We start from the raw sequence: 18,818 nt of genomic DNA, 5'->3' as shown, positions 1-18,818 counted from the left end.
CACTTCTCAGGCCAAATCCTGAAATGTAAAGCAGTGATTTCACAGAATGGCCCAGGTTGGAAGGGACCCCAAGGATCACGAATCTCCAACCCCCTGTCACATGCAGGGCCACCAACCTCCACATTTAATACCAGCCCAGGCTGCCCAGGGCCCCATCCAACCTGGCCTTGAACACCTCCAGGGATGGACGGGGCATCCACAGCCTCTCTGGGCAGCTGTTTCAGCACCTCACCACTCTCATAGGAAAGAACTTCACCCTGACATCCAACCTAAGCCTTCCCTCCTTCAACTTTAAGCCATTTTCCCTTTTCCTGCTGTTACCTACCCTTTCAAAGAGTTGATTTGATTCACCACCCCACTGTAAGTTTAGTTTCTGCAATGAAAACACTGGATGTACGGGGATGGGATTGATTCATAAGCAAAGAGCGTGCTCCCATCTTCATCCTGACACCCACTGATCCCGTTTTAAGCAGGTCACGTGCAGAATATAATCTTAGCCTTGTATCTTGAGCTAAAAGCCATCATTAAGTCTATTCAGTCCACGGCACACCCATGTTTCCACAGGTAAGAGCTCAATGACCTATTCCAGAGCTCGTATGCACAGCCATGGAGCGAGACCACCCTCAATGTAAATCAATAAAGAAAAAAGAGGGCTCTTGGGAGACCTCGACTCAGCCTGGAACTGAATAGCAGCATCATTCAGCAGCACATTCCATGCAACAGGGCACTGCTTGGGGGATGGATTGCTTTTTTTCCCAAGGAGATACATAATGAATGCGCAGTACAGAGGAAAAAGAAACAGAATGAAAGTGAGTTAAGCATACTCTCCTGCATGTTGAACAAGGTTTCTGTTGTCCTGTGTAACAATATTCCCCATCAGAGCAAGCCAGGTATGTGGACAGTGTTTTAATTAAGTCAACTGCTATCACGACAAATAATCACTCGTGCCGAAGTCAAAACCATGCTCTTCTCACAGCAGCTCACCTAAGAATCATTCCTTCTCATCTCACTTTATGGTAAAATAACATATCACCAAAACAATTGCTGCTGTTTTGTTGGTTCTTACATTTAAATTAGCCTCTTGAAAAGACTGAAGTAAACGAGCAGCAAAGGTTGAAGAAGTAAATCCCAGCTTTTCATGGCTATGCATTCTCCACCTTGGCTTTGATCATGCTCATTGGATTGCATCAAATTCTTCACCTTACATATTTAGAACAGCTAATGGATTGGCTTGCTAGCCCTGCAACCCGAGCACACTACCATTATTGTTTTTTTCCAGCAGCCTTGACTGAAATGAATCATGTTTGCAACTGAAGCAGTAATATTGTTAGTGTGAGGTTCTGGGCTTAAAAATACCTCTTTTTTTCCATGTTTATGCAGAGGTCAGTACGTTCTGACCTCCACAGGAACCTCGTGTTGCTGGAAAACTAAGTTAGAAGCAGTAAAATTAAAAGATGAAACATTTTTCCTTAAGGAATCAGAAGGAAGATGGAGTGAGCTCCAGAAGATAAGCAACGCAGGCACTCAGATCCATTTGCCGTTTGATTCAGGGTCTGTAAAACACAGCTATCTGAAAGCACACATGACAAGTTGTTTTTAATTAAAACCTGCATGCAAACAGGAAAATGCATATTTTAGATGTGTGCGAACCCACGGTTTTAATTTGCTTTGTCTTCTTTAAAGACAGCTCACACAATAAACACTGCCCGTGTCACTTGGGCAGAGCAACACTCCACAGCAAAGCAGAGCCCATGCAAGGCACCAGCACTTCTGCAGAAGAATTGCTTTGGCACAAGACCCCCCTGCAACCTGGGTTCCTCCCCTCCGGGCTAGCATCTAATAAAATATTATTATAATTTGAGTCATTCCACAGCCTCAGATTTTCCTGTTCCTGCAGAACACAGACACGGCATAACGGATGTTGTGGAAACTCTAGAAGGAAGCCTGGCTCCACTCATCTTGGGCTTAAAACCACCAGTAAAGTCACTCCCACAAATCCACACATTGCTAAACCTTAATTTGATCCATCAGATGTCCAAGGGCCACACATTCTTTAAGCTTTGTTTATTAAATGACACTTAAATGGACTTCTGTTCAAGGCCAGATACAACTGATATTGGAAACAGCTCAGCTTGACTCGAGTATTTGCACTGCAGCCCAGTGCTGTAAGAATTTGCAAAAGTGAAATAAAAATCAATTCGCTTTTCTGGCAAAAGGCAAATGCTAATTAGGTTGTAAAGCTAGGTTCGTCTAGTTAACGATGTCACGGCAGAAATTAATTACAGGCATTTTCAGCTTAGCTCGAGGAAGTGCAGCTAAACTGTCTGAAAGGTGACAACCAGGGCTGGATTCAGCATTATGCAGCTTAGTGAGAAACAAAAGCTAGCCATCTGGCAGGCACAAGGAGAAGCCCCACACTCTGACTAGTGACCTGCAGGTGAAGGCTTCTGTATCCCATTACCAGCCCTGAGTCCCATGAGCCGTCACAGCATATCAGTATCTTGGGAAGTCCTGGCTGTGCATCCAGCTGGTGGTGGAGATACCCAGTGACAGCCATGGGAAAGGCAGAGGCATACATACTCTCTCCAGTCCTTCCTCTTGATGTTTCCATAGTCTAACTTCCCCCACTACCTTTAAAAGAACTTAGATAGTTTTCTAATTAGGATTCAAGCTCATCAGGCGATTCCCCTCCCCACATTCCTTTAGGAAGAGATTTAAATAGGCAATTCAAGGGCTTGTTAACAGCAGCAATGCAATGGCAAGAGCCTGGAAGAAAAAAAAGGTACAGTTTAGGCTTAAAAAGAAAAAGACTTAGGTGAAATTGAAGCCAGAAGTGAAACAATGCGTGGTCTCATGCATAGGGAGGTCGCAAGCTCTATGCCAAGTGCTCTGTTGACAACTTAGATGTACTGCAATGTCCAGTTGCCATCATGGAACCATAGGGAATCTTTTCTAGCTGGAAAAGCTCCTGCTTACAGCTACTCACCAAATGGAAAACTGGCTCTCACCCACCATCAATTCACCCAGAGCCAGAGCCCCTTTCTTTAGCCAACTGGCTGCTGCCAGCCTGGAGCCCAGCACACTGCTCAGCAAGCTGAGGACCAGCAGCAGGGCAAAACCCAGCTCTGGTTGGTCAGTGCCCTTCTGTCTCCACTCCTTAAGTCTCAATTTTATTTTGATTTTCATTAAAAGAAGAAAAGTCTTCCACCATCACTAGCTGTTCAGCTAGCCATCTGTACTCAATTATTTTATCTTCTCAGTACTGCAGATTGCTCAGGCTTTTGGATTCCAAATACATAAAGCTCCAGTCACATTCTCATGTTCTTTATGGTCTGTGCAGTTTTCCAGAGGATAAATTCTCCAGCTTAATGTATTTTCTGTTACTGAAGGCATACAAGCAGACCTGAGGCTTGTCTGGAAGCATACTAGCTATGTGAAGCAAGCTCATGAATACCGTTCAAATATTTCAACATCTGAGGTTTATACAAGCATAAATTCATCACTGTGGGACTTCTTAGCAACACATGCTACTAAAATAATTAAGCATTCATCTTTGCTTGATGTTTCTCATCATAGGAGGTCATCCTCAAAACCGTAACTGCAAATGACCCTTGGGAGAAACCAGACAACACCTAACAAAGTTAGCAATGGATTTATAGATAGAAGAACTTGAGCTTTGTTTCTTCCATGGCAACAAGAACTTGAGGCTTTATGAGAAAAAGGCCTTCATGTTTAACACTGGATAAAAATGGGATAAGCTGAATACCAGCTTTACTGGGGAGAGAGACAAAGAAAGGCATGGCTGTGAGCAAGCCCTGTACATGGCAAGTCTGCCTGTCCACTCTACAGTCAAGTTTTACAAGGACAATTCTCACCTTCATGCCAGCCATCTGATTCTTCTGAGTCAGCTGGATTTTTTTCATTTAACTTACACATGCACCCACAGGCAAGCATCCAAATTAAACACTGCAGGAAATTCTCACTTGCAGAGGAACCTGCTTAACTTTTACCAACACAGAGGGCACATCAACTTCCATACTTGAAGCCAAAGTCACCAAGACATCCCAGCTGCAGACTCCTTACTTGTGCACGTGGCCCAGGAGCACAGCCAACCCTCCTCCACACTGTGATGGGAAGGCTGTCAGGAAGGTGGGATTCAGCCACTGCTCACCCACCTCCTCAGCAGAGGTCCTCCACAACAGCTCCACCTGAAAGCTGATGTCTTCTGTGCTGTTTCTTTTGGAAAGAGAACAGCTGAAGGTATTTGAGGACTGGCTTACTGCACAGCTGTCACCTTCAGAGTAAGGAAGCAGGAGGGCAACTCCCACAAATGGGTTCTGATCTGTCAGTATAAGCCATTTAACAGCACTACCAGCCTCCTTTCTAGTGCCAGAAAGTGTGATTTGCATGAGCAGTGCAATCCCTTCATGCCCTTTTCATGCATCCTGCTTTACACCCCACACTTGGCTCACAGGTAAAGGCTCCAAGGCTTCCCTCATACAATTTTCCAGAGACATTACACAGAAAAAAACACTTTAATTTAAACAAGTTGCCCTTAAAAAGGCACATACCTGCACTAAACACATTTGCTAGTGATTTAGAAGTCCTCTTGCACATTCTGACAGCCTCCAAGTAGTCTATTTTACAAATAACAACTAATTGAACTCCAAGCAGTGCATTCCATGCCAAGGCACATCACCAGCACCCTGCACAGCTTCTTTCAGGCAGGGCTCCTGAGTCCTGTGATTGACAAGGTCTCTAATGAACTCTAATTGAGGACTCTGCAGTCTGAAAAAGCAACAACAGATGTGGTAAAAGGGCAAACCACAGATTGTTTTGCTAATGAATGAAAAGTGTCTGGTCTGATGAGGGCCAGTGACCCAAAAATCCTATTCTTTCCCCCAACCTTTTACTTCATGTTCAAGTTTGGACCCTTTGCCTAGCCAGCCTGACGCTTGGGGGCAGTAATGGACAGCCTTGAACATATTCCATACACTTTCTAGCACCAAAATGCTCTTTTTATTACAAAGCAGAGCTTTGGGTATCGAATAATAGGAACCTGAGGGAAGAAATTTAGCACAGCTAGATTTCCCAGCAGCATGACAAGCCTAGGAAATAGATGTTACTTTCTTCCTGGATTTGTTTTGAAAGCACTTTGCATACAGACACTTTTAAGTCACCATCCATGTCTTTCAACAGGTTTAAATAAGCATCAAGACAGTAGCTATGCATCATTCTGCAGATCATCTCCTATCAAAAGATGGAAAGCTGAACTGCTAACAGACCAAGGAATAACCCATGCTTCCCACAGGAGAGTGAAAAAAAACAAACCAAGACTCAGGTCTCTGCTCCAAGTCTACTCCAGCATGGAAGTGCAATGAAGCAAGGAAACCAAACAGAAAGGAAGCAGAAGTCAAGGTGCCATCTTTTATAATTCTATCACAAATTTAATGAACCTGCTCATGCCTGCCATGCCTGACCTTTTACATCAAGGAGGTTATTGTCTGGTAACGGTAAAGCAAACAGAATAAAAATCATCAGCTGTAAAGGTTTGGATGAAACCTGCCAAGAAAGGTCAAAAAACTATTTGCTAGAGGCTGGCTCATGATGTTTTTGGAACTCCTACAAGGTGGCAGTGCATATACTGCTCTTATCTAAATACTGCAGGCTTCTGTCTTGTGGAGGTCAGGCTCAGAGTGGGCTGCAGAAGAGGTTTACGGATTATAAATACAGATTATAAATAAATCACACTGGTTTTAATACGTTATGTCATCTCCACCCCACAGAAGGGACTGCAGGAACCAGTGAGGGAATCATACAACCCCTCCTCATAAGCATGTTTCAAACTGGTCTGTTTCATGTTACACTTTCAATATGAAAAGAAGCCCCCAGAGCGTGCTGCTGATGGAAAGCATGTAGAACACTAATGAGCACCATCCAAAAGTAATTCCAACATTGAGAGGTAACTAGCAATTTTCTGAGTCATTAGAAAAACCTCATACCAATTACACAGCCAGGCTTACCATAGGCTCTCCAAACAACTCATCGTTCTGGATGGTGCTCAGAGTTGCTCAAACCTTGATATCCACTCATTCCTCCAACATTTCATCAGAAAACCTACTGTATCGTACCAGATCAAACCAGGATTTAGTTATTGTGTCCCACCTCCAGCAACAGCCACAAGAATGATGCCTTAAGCTGCCAAGAGTTTTGGTGGCACAGATGTAGACAATTACTAAATGGTTTCAAGAAAGAGAAATAATCCCTTCCTGGAGGGAATAATTTATTTCCCTGACCCACAGAGCTTTCTTACCTACACCTTGGCTTATGGAACCAAATGCAATATTTAAATAGAGTTTGATCAACTCCAGTCAGCCAGAGCTTTTTCACTGTAGGACTCCCCCCAAGTTCACCAACACCAGCTGCAACACCACTTAGGAACAGACTTCTCAGCTACGTTTTTCCCTGTTAAGCAGCCACTCTTCTGCACACAAAGATGGCAAACAGCTTGGATGCAACTGAAGCAGTTTAATTAAGAGGTATCAGTTCAAGTGGATGCTATATGCAGAACCACCAGGTTTTTAAAGTGGCTGACAAATCTTGTCTGAGAGTCATGCGTAAGATTCAGCTCCACCAAAGGAAAGGGCTGCAATTCCCACAGGAAGATAGGAGAAAAGTCTTAATTCAAAGGTCTTACAGCTCCGTTCCAAATTCAATATCCCTGTCTACAAAACTCTGGAAGCTGAGGTCAGAAAACTGTTAAGCATAAATCACATTCAGAGTGGACAGTGGAAAAACATTTTCCCAGCTTCCTCTACAGTTGGTTCTATACAGATTACATTTGCATTTAGTAATACTTCAACCTGCTCTAGAGGCAACTGCGGCACACAGTTTTCAGGGACAGTTGACACTAACAAGCCCATTAAAAACCCAAATGCATAGCATATCACTTCACAGAATGCACAACTCAACCTTATGCAACTGAGAATGGGAATCCATGTACTGTGTAAGACTTCAGTTACTTTGCTACCAATTTATGGAAGGATAACGAACGTTGCATGGGCAAGCAGAAAACAGGTATCAGCACAAGGTAGTTGGCAAGGGTTCTTTCTTGGATACTCACTGGACTGCAGAATACCTGGTATGTCATAATGTATAAATAGATCTGGGCATTCTCCAAAACTGCAGTGCTCTAACCCTGCAATATTTTGTTGCAGTAAGGCCTCCAAAGCACGTGTCACTGCTGCATCTATGGTAAAAGTCCTGTGTCAAACTGCAGACTGGAAAGTAGTTAGTCTGGAGAGAATACTCAGCATGAGGGCATGCACCCGACTTGCATGAACTCTCCAGTTATTTGGAATAAAAAGCAGCCTTCAAGCTGCTGATGACAACTCCATCAAGAAAGGTGCTGATGATCCTTTACCCAAAAGCATCTCCACGCACTCACAGCAGTACCTGCTGGTCTGCCCAGAACAAACACCAGGATTCCTGGCGTTCTGCGGGCAGTTCCTCAACCATTTCGGGCAGTTCCTCAACCATTTCGAAACAGGAGGAGGGAACTGCAGATCACCATACCTGGGAGATGCCTCAGGAAATGTTCTTACATACCAGATCCGTCACACCCAGGACTCAGTCATTATTTGGTTGGAGCATGCAGTACTCACCAAGTCAATGAGGTCACTGAGATTCTTCTCTATCTGCTGTGGAGGCAGACGCCTCATCAAATCCAAGGCACAATCCAGCTGCTGGTCACTCTGCAGAAACAAAAACATCCCTCTGTCACAGTATGCACAGATAAGCACAAAGTCAGGTGAACTGGAACTGTGGTGCTTGTCAACCCTCCTAACGGGGAGAAATAGAGCAATTCTAATCTGCAGAATGTTTTACATCAAAACATTTTGATAAAACACCGTTTGGAACCATTTGATCACTGATTATTCACATGGTATTGCAAGAAGGGTTCTAGAGCCCAGTTCAAAGGGCCCAGTTTAAGCTGGTGCCACGCCAGCAATTTAACACCAAGCAGTCCAGTCCTCGCCAAAAACTGTCTCCTACACTTAAGGAAACACTCAGTGCAATGTTTTTCCATGCTATCTCAACATTAATCTGGGTTAGGGAACTGAAAGTTCCTTCTCCTGAAACAATCCAAGCACTTCCTCATTCGTGTTGTGTCATTCAGCTCAAGACAATCAGTACCCAAGGCAAATTCTGTTCCAACAGATCTCACCCCCCTTCCTTCAGCTTTACCAAAAAAACAAAGTGAAACATGCACAAAGTATGATCCATTATTTCCTTCTTATTCCAAAAAACAAACCAAAAGCTGCCTGTATCTAAGGAATCAACAGCTTTAATTCTCCTGAGAAACCACAGCAATACGCTCCAGTGGGGTTTATTACAGTTGGCCTCTCAATAAATTCCACACAGAAAAAGATAAAAGCTTAAGAATCATTTCAGAGTTGGAAAATCTGCAACAGACATATCACAGGCACTCAGTGAGCAGAACCAAGCTCCCAGCACAACCTTTTGCTCTTCTTCTTCTCACCAAGGGCGAGTGTCACTTCCCTGCAAACCCAACAGCACATTCCTTTCATCAGCACATCGCCATCCTGAAGCACAGCAAGCTCATTTTCACTGCTTCTTCCCCTCCCCTTTTGTTTCTCTACTTCTAGACAGCCATACACAACAAGCTTAACTTTAATTTTCTCCTCCTACATTCAACCAAGCTCTAAGATGTACTTAAAGGCTTCAAAACTGAAGCAGCTGCATTGCCACGAGATTCAAGTAGCAGCCCCCGTGCCGAGGAGAAGTAGTAGGAAGTCAAGCTTTATGAAAATAGATCTAAAAAGGCATTGCCCATTCATTATCAAAAGGTAAATATCGCATGGACAGCAAGTCAGACAGACCGGTTTGGGGAGATTGTGTAGTTATTTCTTAGGTTACTGGGCATCACCTTTGGAAAAACACCCCAGCTCTACAGGCAGGTAGGCATCAACTCACCCTTCTGCACAGAGAGCACAAGTTACAGCAGTCACCTGCTGTGATCAAAGGAGAATGCATTCCCTAATCAGGGGTGCATTCAATCCCCACACTCTTTAAGCGCTTGGGTAATGTGACAAGCAAATCCTCAGAAGAATTGAGCCTGGAGAGAAGAACCAACAGGCAGAGAAACCCACAGCCCTGGTGCTGCTGTTCTTCATTAGTTGTCCATTGCAGGTCACAAGCTCAAGAATAGAAGCTCCTCCAAATACTGCTCATGAGCACAGTCGTTCCTTTCCTCTTATTTCCACACCGAGAACAGTCCTCCTCCCAGGAGGGGCCAAATGTTTCACATCAGCTGAAGATGAAACACCAATCCGGGCATGAGCTGGGGAATAACCCATGGGCATCATGAGAAACTAAGGGACAAAAATCCCAGCTCCCCAGTGACAGCAACATCTCGCGTCCTTCTCCAAATAGAGGAAAAGGAAAACTCACTTCTTGCAACCACCCCTCAGGCATTACTGAGGTGGGCTACGAGCGCCCCTCTGCAACAGCCAAGCCCAGGCAGGGGATCTATCACATCAAGTATTATCTTTACCTCCTGCTATCCCTTACGTCACAGGAGAGCTGGTATGTGATTGCAAGGTCATGCTCCGTGCTTGGGGATCGTGGGAACGCTCACGGAAGTGCTCTCTCCTGCTCTGCCAGCTGGAATTGTTTGACAGACAAAAAACTAAGGAAATAATCATGTTGAAAACCCACTATTAAAGTGCAACCTCAGAGAAGGTGTTTTATAGTATGGCAGTTTCAAAATAAACTGCACTGAGTGAAGGATTATCTTCTGCAGTTGCAGAATCCTTTTATGGATAACCAGAAGAACTTGTACTGACATTTTTATAACAGTATATTCATTAACAGCTGTGAAAATACACGAGCAAGACTGCTTAAGGCAGAGATTCTTAAAGGCATTCAGCCACAGCTGGCACAAGCGGCTGCATGCAACCAAGAAAAGCTCAAAAACATCCAGGCATACACAGAGAAGCATCTCTTTCCCTGAAGGAGAAGCGAGGCTGAACAGCAGGATTCCAGCCTTCCTGCAGAGTATTTAAATAATATTTAAATGGCTTGCCTGCACATCCCTTAAAGCACTGAAATAAAGGCAGGTTCTGATGCATCTCTACGCCTAAGTCTGTGGCTGTATGGTGACTTTAACCCAGCACAAATCCATGCTGGCCCAAACAAGAAGGCAATACAAAGCACACACAGCAGCACAGCCGTATGTCTGGGTGCTGCATGCACTCATTATGCCCTTTTTCAGAAGAGAATGAGTAATTCTACCAGGAGCAAACGCTCCTGGCTCTTTCTGTGCTGGGGAAACAAGGTTTCTAGGAACCAGGCCTGTGGTCACACACATCCTTTGCTTCCAATCTCTGCCCCAGCTGGGTATGTAAGGAATAACTGTAGATATGTAAGAGGCATCACATCTAAGGTGCTAAGCCCAGCAGCACACTTTTCCTGATGTTACAGAAGAACAAACACGTTTTTCTGTGATTCTGACAGTGGCATTTTAATAGGAAATCCCACAAAACTCTTATACAAACTGTGCAGGAGAAAGGTGCTCTTTGGGAACTCAGAATACACCTCACCTCATTACAACAACTGAGCCCATCCATCTCTCCACTCTAACTTCACTTCTTCTAGATCTCCACTTGCTTAAGGCTGTCATTAAATTGCATACTGAAGACAATTCCTTCACAGACCTCTAGACAAAACACTGCAGAATTCCTGCCTTTAGCCATGGAGAGGCTTATCCCCCTGCTTGGTGAGGTGATCAGACAGCCCTCTCTCAGCCTGGACTCGAAGCCAAGCACTTTGAGGCTGCAGGACTTAATGAGCTTAGTGTTTACTTGATACCAGCCTGCTTTCCCCCATCCCACTGTTATATCCAGCACAGAACTCCTGTGGAGGAGTAGGGAGCTCAGACAGAAATTCTAAATGAAGTTTTATTACAGCTCAAGTCACTGAAGGATTTCAAAGATCACAGGAATCTCAAAGACTGAAAATATTAGTCAAGATGAAAGCTCTTCTTAATAAGTTTCCTCTAAGATATCTGGCTATCTCCACTCTGCTATGCTGCTCCCATCTACCGCAGGGCAAAATGCTATGAATATATCTATAGGAATGGTTGTTCAGCTTCCTCTGCCTGCATTCTGCTCTTCTCTGCAGTCTCTAGCAAATAAGCCAAGCATAGCAAAGACAGAAACACTCTCAAAACAGCCACAAATCATCTCAGCAGAGCACTGAATCTGGAAAAAAACCAAGTTATCTAAGAGCATAGTTGCACAGAGGTACGGCTGCGTACGTGTTCATTTATTCTGTTCATACAGGAGTAAGCAGCTGTGTTAGAAGGCTGAGGATGGACAGATGTCCTTCAATGCAGAAGCCACAAAGAAGGAAGTCAGGAAGCTACTGCAGTGTGTTTGATTGTTTTGAGGAGGGTTTGTTGATCGTGTGGTAAACTACGTTTCCATGTTCCAGTGCCTGAAAGAGGGCATATTAAGGTCACTGTTATTTAAGAGCAGGGGACTCCTCTGACCTTACACGTGTAGGCAGCCAGCATGAAAGTGGATGTAAGCTGCACAGAGTAAGGAAGTCACTACCAACATTTACAGAAATTCATAGGCTGCTTTCCCAGGTTTTCCCATCTCTCCATTGCCATCTACCCACACTCCAAGCTCTACAAGGCTCATTTCAAAGGCTGACCACCACAAATCACAACACTGCAGACTGAATTCTTTGGTCCCCACAGCTGTGTCTGGACGGCTCCTGCTCATTTGCCTGCGTTGCTGCTGAGCACAAACAGAATTCAGCGTTTTCTTCAAAAAGAAAAACCAGACTGGTTTCACTTCTGCGTCGTGTTTCTATCTGAGCACTGCCTTGAGCTCGCTCCTGAACCAAGAGAGACCGGCTGGGGCAGCCAAGTGCTGCTGCACTGGGCACTTCTCCCTATTTCAGCCTGTTCTGGGAAATAAGCCACTTGGGGCAGCAAATCTTTCCAACCAGAACCCAGCAGAACACCCATCCACACCAGGTCTGGCTGCGCCGCTCTGACCCACGCCGTCTCCAGTCTCTGATGCAAGTTGAGAAGAACTAGATGACCTAAAAACGACTTCACAAGTTATGATTAAGGCGTAACACCACATTTGAAAACAGCCATTATTTGAGCAGTGCTGCCCATGTTTACCAGTTGAACACTCTGGCTTGGCTCTGAAATGGCACGGCTGCCAGGCCCCTGGTGATGACCTGGGGTCTGCAAGCTGCTCGTACTCAGATTTGTTCCAGCCTGGAATGTGAAAAGTTACCAAACTTCAAGCACAAGCTGGCATCTCAATTTCCAGAGAACTGAAATAAAAGATGAAAACCCAAAGGGACACCGAAAATAGAATATTTGCTTAACTTAGGCAATTTGAAGCAATCACACATCAGAGTGCTTTGATCGCTGGTCAGCTTACAAGCAAAATACCTCCGTAAATTAATCCAGGACCAGAAGTACACAACCATTAAATGACTTTTTCTCTTCCTTTTATGTTGCAGACATACCCCAGATTGTAAATCATATTATTTCCTGCCAGTTCTCCCAACAGGAATGTCTGACTAATGTTTCAGCTTTGTGGCACTAAACACTAAATTTCTTTAATTGAAACAGATACGTGGCTTCCCATCCTCCTCGTCATTTTCCTCCTTGCCAACTTCCCGAGCTCAAAAGGCAGAAGCCTCCTCTTTCAAATTACTCAATAGGATAGTATTACTGCTAGAAGCTTTAGCAAAGGGTTCAATTATTGTAACCCTGAGCAATGAGAAGCACAGCCGTATGTTAAGCACAGGATTCCCCGCCGGCTCCCGGCACAACAGGCTGTCAGCATTCACTTTTTAGGATATTAGATGGGAAGGGGAATACCTCCATCCAATCTATGAATCCCTGCATTCAGGACACTTCCATCAGCTCCACGCACCCTTTGCAATCTGTTTTCCCTCGTAATTTTTCCCTTAACTATTAACCCTGTTCTGGCAGATCCTATCTAAAGCCACTTGTAATACTGTTGTAAATCACAGCTTCCTGGCAGCACCAGTGGGAGAAGGTCTGACTGCACATTGAGGAAGCAATCACATGTAGTAAAAGCTGAAGATCCATTGCATCACGAATAGTAATAAAGAAGAGTTCTTTTAATAATCTTTGATCATGATGCTGATGCAGACAGACTCCTTCTCCTGGACTACTCTCTGGTTAGGATGGGATCCAGAGGTTTTTATCTTCCCAAACCATTATGGCCATCACATATCTTTAGTAACATGTAGCTCAATTTGTTGTTACATTAGTGCTGTGGTCAAGATCAAACAAGACAGACCAGCTGCTGAGAATGCTCATTCCACAGATGTGAAATGAGGATTGAAGATTAAAACAAAAGCAAGAAGTGACGTATTGGAAGATTTTAGCTGAAAGTGCTGTACTTGAGTTACTGTGTAACTCGTACTTACAGAGCAACTCTACACATCACACCAGTGAATCCTGCTCAGAGATGTTCTCCTGCAGAACATACTTCATTCTCCTCTGCTCTCCCGTTTAAAACAGCTGAGCAAGCCATGAAAATGCAGCACTAGAGCTAGTTGATGAATGAAAACTCCTTCAAGCTTCTTCTCCAAACTCAGGTCTAGGTGCTGTATGCACTGACAAAGTCACCTGCAAGCTCGGCAAGAAGAGAGAGGACAACCCTGACCAGCTTTTGTTGTGTTGGCCCACGAACTGAATACACAGACCTCGAGCACTCACAAGGCACCTCTTCTTTACAGACCTCCTACAGGGAGACAGTAACTTACATCTGCTCCAAAGGCTTGCATAGGAACTAAAATAATCCACGGGAAGGAGAGCAAAATGAGGCAGCTTAAGTTTCATTGCCACCAGCACACTAGTGACATTGGATACTGAACACTATTTCAGGCTGACAGCACAACTAAGGCAAGTTCTGGGGGGAAAGAGCAGCACTACCCAAGAGGTCTCCTCCTGCAGTTGCACTCAGTGATCTCCTCAAAGCTTGCAGGAAGCCTCTTCCCAAACCCTTGCAGCTTTACCTTTCAGCAGATGCTTTCAAGCGCCCTTTGACTCAACCTCTGTGTTTGGACTTCATCACTCTTACCTCCAGATCAGGTGAGCCCTTCCCAGTGCTGGCAGGGCACTACCCAACATCCTTGCCCAACCTCAGACACAATTACCAAATTACAGCACACTGAAGGCATTTCCACCCAGCAGTTTCAAAACAAACCACAGCTCATTGCACTACCTTACTAAGAAGCTCAGTCTCATGGAGCAACTATCTGTCAAACTACTTTGGCAGATAACCCTGGCAGTTTGGGGCAGGCCACTGGACTGTAACTCTCTTTGCTGTAGCTGCAGGAATTCAGCAGCTCCTGCAGCCAATTTATGCTCCCTGGGGCTGTGTCTCAGCTAGAGGCATTCCTGCTCCTGCTAGCACATCCACAGGTGTGATGTAAAGCCCAGTGCAAGTCTCTCATCTGTCCAACAAACAGGCAAGCAGGGTGGACCAGCACCAAGGCTTTCTGGGAACAGGCTATTCATCTTGACCTTTTTCCACCATCACTAATGATTTCTGCACAGTGTTTGTCTTCTGGGTAACAGAAACAATGTTTTATTTATTAAACTTGTCATTGAACATGACAATGTAATTTACTGGCTTTCATCTTCTGCCAAGAATTCCTGTGAAGCATCAAGTTTGCAAAAAGTCATTTCCCAATAAATCATGGCATCAAGTGAATATGCAATCTATTAGCCCCACATGAAAGAGTAAAGAGGAGACAGCATGGAAAACCTGCAGACTGCAAAACCACATTGCTAACTTTTAATAAATGGGATTAAAGTCACTGCAGTTGACTGCAGAGCTGACCACCTTAGTCTAAGCAATGTTAATAAGTTTAATTAGGCTGATGTTACCTCACAATGGTTGCGAGTGTCTTTTTGCTTGGTTAAAGTGTGGATAAAGAACAAAATAGCATTTTCTTCATCAGGTATTTCTACAGATAGGAGATATAAAACGTATCCATGTCCTGCATCAGCTTTGTAAAGATGTTTATGTGTCTGCCTAGCAGCTTTGCTATTGGAATAGATGCTGGCTGCAGCACAAGCTCACACACCCCCACTGCAGACATCCCGGCGCAGGCTGCTTTCTGACACTGTAACCATTCAGTGACACTTAATGCACCCAGTAACTTAAGATGCCACCAGATATTTCCTTGCGACTCAAGGCAGCACTGTGCTTCAATCCCTTTCTGTAGCTCCACAAACACCATGGCATGTACAAGGCACCGTGCAGGTAAGCATCTCTTGCTTTCTAAAGACTGAAGGCTCTGCTCCCCTGCCCCCACGTGCAGATTCACCCTGACTCATCCAATGCAGGATTACTGCTGAGTAGCTACAAGCTTCCACACAACCTGTAACAGGAAATTGTTCAAAGGATCTTCCTGATCCTCTCAGCCCTTTGGCTGAAACTCCTGTTACCTCTTTGCTTCTGCCCTGCAGATGCACCCCAAATCACTGAGTCTGTTGTCCCCATCCTTCCACTTCATTCTTTCTTCACATGCTTGCTGTTTCTGACTACCTGGTTAGCACAGCCATTGAAATAAGGCAATGGAACAGGTCTGTGGTGGTTCCCCAGCCTGATGATCTATTTCTTGTGGATCATCTTCTTGCCTTCCATCCAAATACTGCAGAGGAAGTGCCCAAATCAATCTTTAGAGATAGAATGCTTATTGCTGATTCTGCTGGCACCCCTTGCAATGGCAGTACTGAGCTCAGCTTCAGCAGGCCAGCCAGGTTCTGTTTGCTGTTTCTAGAAAGTAAAGTAGCAGAAGAAATTAGGAAAAAAGATCTGTAGGAAAACACATGATCCCAGCACATGTCATTCAAGGATCTGTGTTGCAGCACATGCTACTAACAGGACATTGCAAAATGGGAGGTTCCATTGTGTGCCACAGTCCCTGAGCACTGAGGTATCAGACTTTGGTACCTCTCAAAGAAGCTACTTGTCTACCAGTGGATATTCACAGCTGAATGCACAGGGCATTTAGCACCTTCAGATGGGTGTGATTAGACAGGAAATCCTTCCATTTTATTTTTAAATACAAAAACTAATCACAACAAACCCAACAGCTCCTGAGATTCAGCACTGCCATTTGCCACCCTGACCATCTGTGAAGGCACTGCTTGCGATGCCTTCTTTTAATCCCGGATGATCTCTCCCAAGCACTGTTTTATCCTACGTGCTGCTTGTTTCACATCCCAATCAACTTGGTCACGAAAGCATCAGAAGAGGAGCTGCCCAAATCAGATGGAGATTTTTTCCCCTTGCACAAAGTGAGCTGCTCCTGGCCTGGCAGATCTGCATTCTCCTTCCAGCCAACAGCAACCTAGACTTTTTTTCCATACAAGTTACACCAAAAACAGCAAAGAAAGCACACATTATTATAGCAGCAGGGAGGCACATACCCTATCACCGAATGACTACAAACAGACATGCTTACTGAGAACCTAACCAACACAGCTCCATGCTGGGCTGTTAGTGCAGCTCCTGCCCGCTGCTTTGGGATGAGCTCAGCACTTTCCAGTACCCCAGAGTCTCGTAGCTGGGGTTGTAAATTCATGGGATAACTCTGGCAAGTAATCGGATGCTTGGCAGGGCAGTGAGGAGACAGGGAGAGGTTATCTAATTAGCTCTCATCCCCCCAGCATTCTCCTATTGCCTAAAAGGTCACAAAAGTAGGTTAATATGCCTTTCAACTGTGCCCAGTGAAATGCACCTTGCTGATTCTACCTCAAAGCTTGCAAACAGTTCAGCTTCATCCAAAGGATCCAAAGAAAAGTTTTAAGCTAGGAAGCTAGTGGTTTCACCTGTAATAAGGCCATGAAATTCCCATCTCCATCCAATAAGATACTCAAGCACCCTGGGATTCCTCCCCTTGCCATGACTCCAAGGCTTACCCAACGTTTCCATGTTTTCTCATGCTTTTCTTGCTGTTCATGTACATGCCTGACCTCCCCCCAAGACAGAGCCGCAGTCAGTGTGCAATCCAGACAGCTGCCATCCAGTGTGCCTTGGTTTGCCAAGGTTTTAACACGTTTCAGTAACAGAGACAGGTTATACTGAGGCACTTATTTGCCAATCCCAATCCATGTCAGACTTCCCCTTCAATTTCACACAAAGTTAAGTTACTCCATTTGACCAATTTTCACCCGATCCCACTCTGCAGCACCTCCACCTGTACCAACAGCCACATGAAAGCTGTACTTGGCCATCCAGCACAGCAGTCAGCATGGAGACAAGATCACACCGCTCTCCGCACTGCACCCAAGACGACCCTTAGATTTGCACAGCAATAGGAACTGCTGGATAAATGCAGTTTTCACCTGCTGCAGTCAGCATGATGCAGCTGATATTTTACCTCATTCCACCATTTCACAGTTTTCTCATCCTTTGAATTGTCTTACCAAAAGAAAAAAAAAAAAGCCAACAAAACCATCTCTTGTTTCTTGAGCCCGTCTCAAGTTGCCAGCACAGCCATCACACAGCCGCCTCAGCAAGCAGCAAGCTTTTTTTAAATCCAGCTATTTCCCAAAGCAAAGAGGGGAAGCCAGGTTACAGGACATCACTGGCAAGCTCAGCACTTTAACAAACACGAAGATAGAAAGTATCACCTGAAAGAACACAAAATTCCCGGAGGAAATAAAAAGTATTTCATTTACGGTGGGGTGGATTGATGGCTTCAGGCAAGCACTAGGCTCATGTCTTTAGAGCCATCTCAACCCTTTTTCCTTCCGCACAAAATCCCCTTAAGTGCTCTTTTTGTTCTCGTCTAGCTGAAGGTGCTAACATTCTCAGATCCCAGGTTCTGCCTTCACCCACACTGCTCGCCCTCCCGCTCCGCAACAAGGATGTGATGGAAATCCCAAGGCACTGCACCAAGCAAGAACTCTGCTCTCTGTAACTGAGAGACCTGGAGGACATCCTCCAGAACAGCACCAGCAATGACTTGCTCTGCAGCCCAGCTATGAACACTGAAAGCAATTTCTTATGGGTTTAAACCAAGAGGCAGGGCTCCCAAATCAACCCCGTGCTGATAAATAACACAAGCTACGCCGGTGGAATATAAAGCAGCAAGGCTGAATTTGCATTCAGCAGGAATAAAGCAGGTAATTTATGGGAAGGGCAGCTGGATAAGTCAAGGGCCTACAGATGCATTCTGCAACTCCTCAGCCCAACTCGGACGAGGCAGCACAAGCTCACAGAGCACAGGCTTACAGCAAGCTGCACTTCCACTAAATCCTAAAGGAGGACAACGGGGCCAAAAAGAGAACCAAATAATACAAGGAAGTCTGATTCTTTGATGCCAAGGACTCAAGCCACCATTCTAGGAAACCGAGCACCAGGTATTACCTAACACAATTACAGTAATTCTAAATAAAAGCCTATTTTAGACAACCGCAGATAGGAAGCAGATCCCATTTCTGATTCCTGAACTCGGAGATTTGTTGCAGCTAAAAAGCCAGAAGGATTGGGTTGCCACTCCATTTGGCATGGAAAATTACAACTTTATAATTAGGAAACAAGCAGAACAGCTTCCACAAGCATTCTCCATTTTCTCCTCGTAATAAAACCTCTCAGCTCAACCAGCAGGGAGACATATTTAAAACTTGCTTGACCCTTGAATTCCTGTTCAAGTCAGAAAAGCTTTGTAATAAATAAACAAACAAACGTAACCTACCAGCAAACAAA

At 44.7% G+C, this 18,818-nt stretch overlaps 1 protein-coding gene across 2 annotated transcripts in view; it reads right to left on the bottom strand.

Moving 5' to 3' along the window:
- The window catches only part of CAPZB (capping actin protein of muscle Z-line subunit beta), a 51,896-nt gene that overhangs the window by 30,007 nt on the left and 3,071 nt on the right, over nt 1–18,818 (bottom strand). For both annotated transcript variants that reach the window (XM_042831421.1, XM_042831420.1), the window contains exon 2: nt 7,665–7,754. In XM_042831421.1, the coding sequence (XP_042687355.1) occupies nt 7,665–7,754 (90 nt within the window). The remainder of the gene's footprint in view (nt 1–7,664; nt 7,755–18,818) is intronic.

This window comes from Centrocercus urophasianus, unplaced genomic scaffold (genome assembly GCF_019232065.1).
Source record: "Centrocercus urophasianus isolate 14NV4802_14NV808 unplaced genomic scaffold, USGS_Curo_1.0 seq_36, whole genome shotgun sequence".
Classification (NCBI taxonomy): domain Eukaryota; kingdom Metazoa; phylum Chordata; class Aves; order Galliformes; family Phasianidae; genus Centrocercus; species Centrocercus urophasianus.
This window is presented reverse-complemented; position numbering and strand designations above follow the sequence as displayed.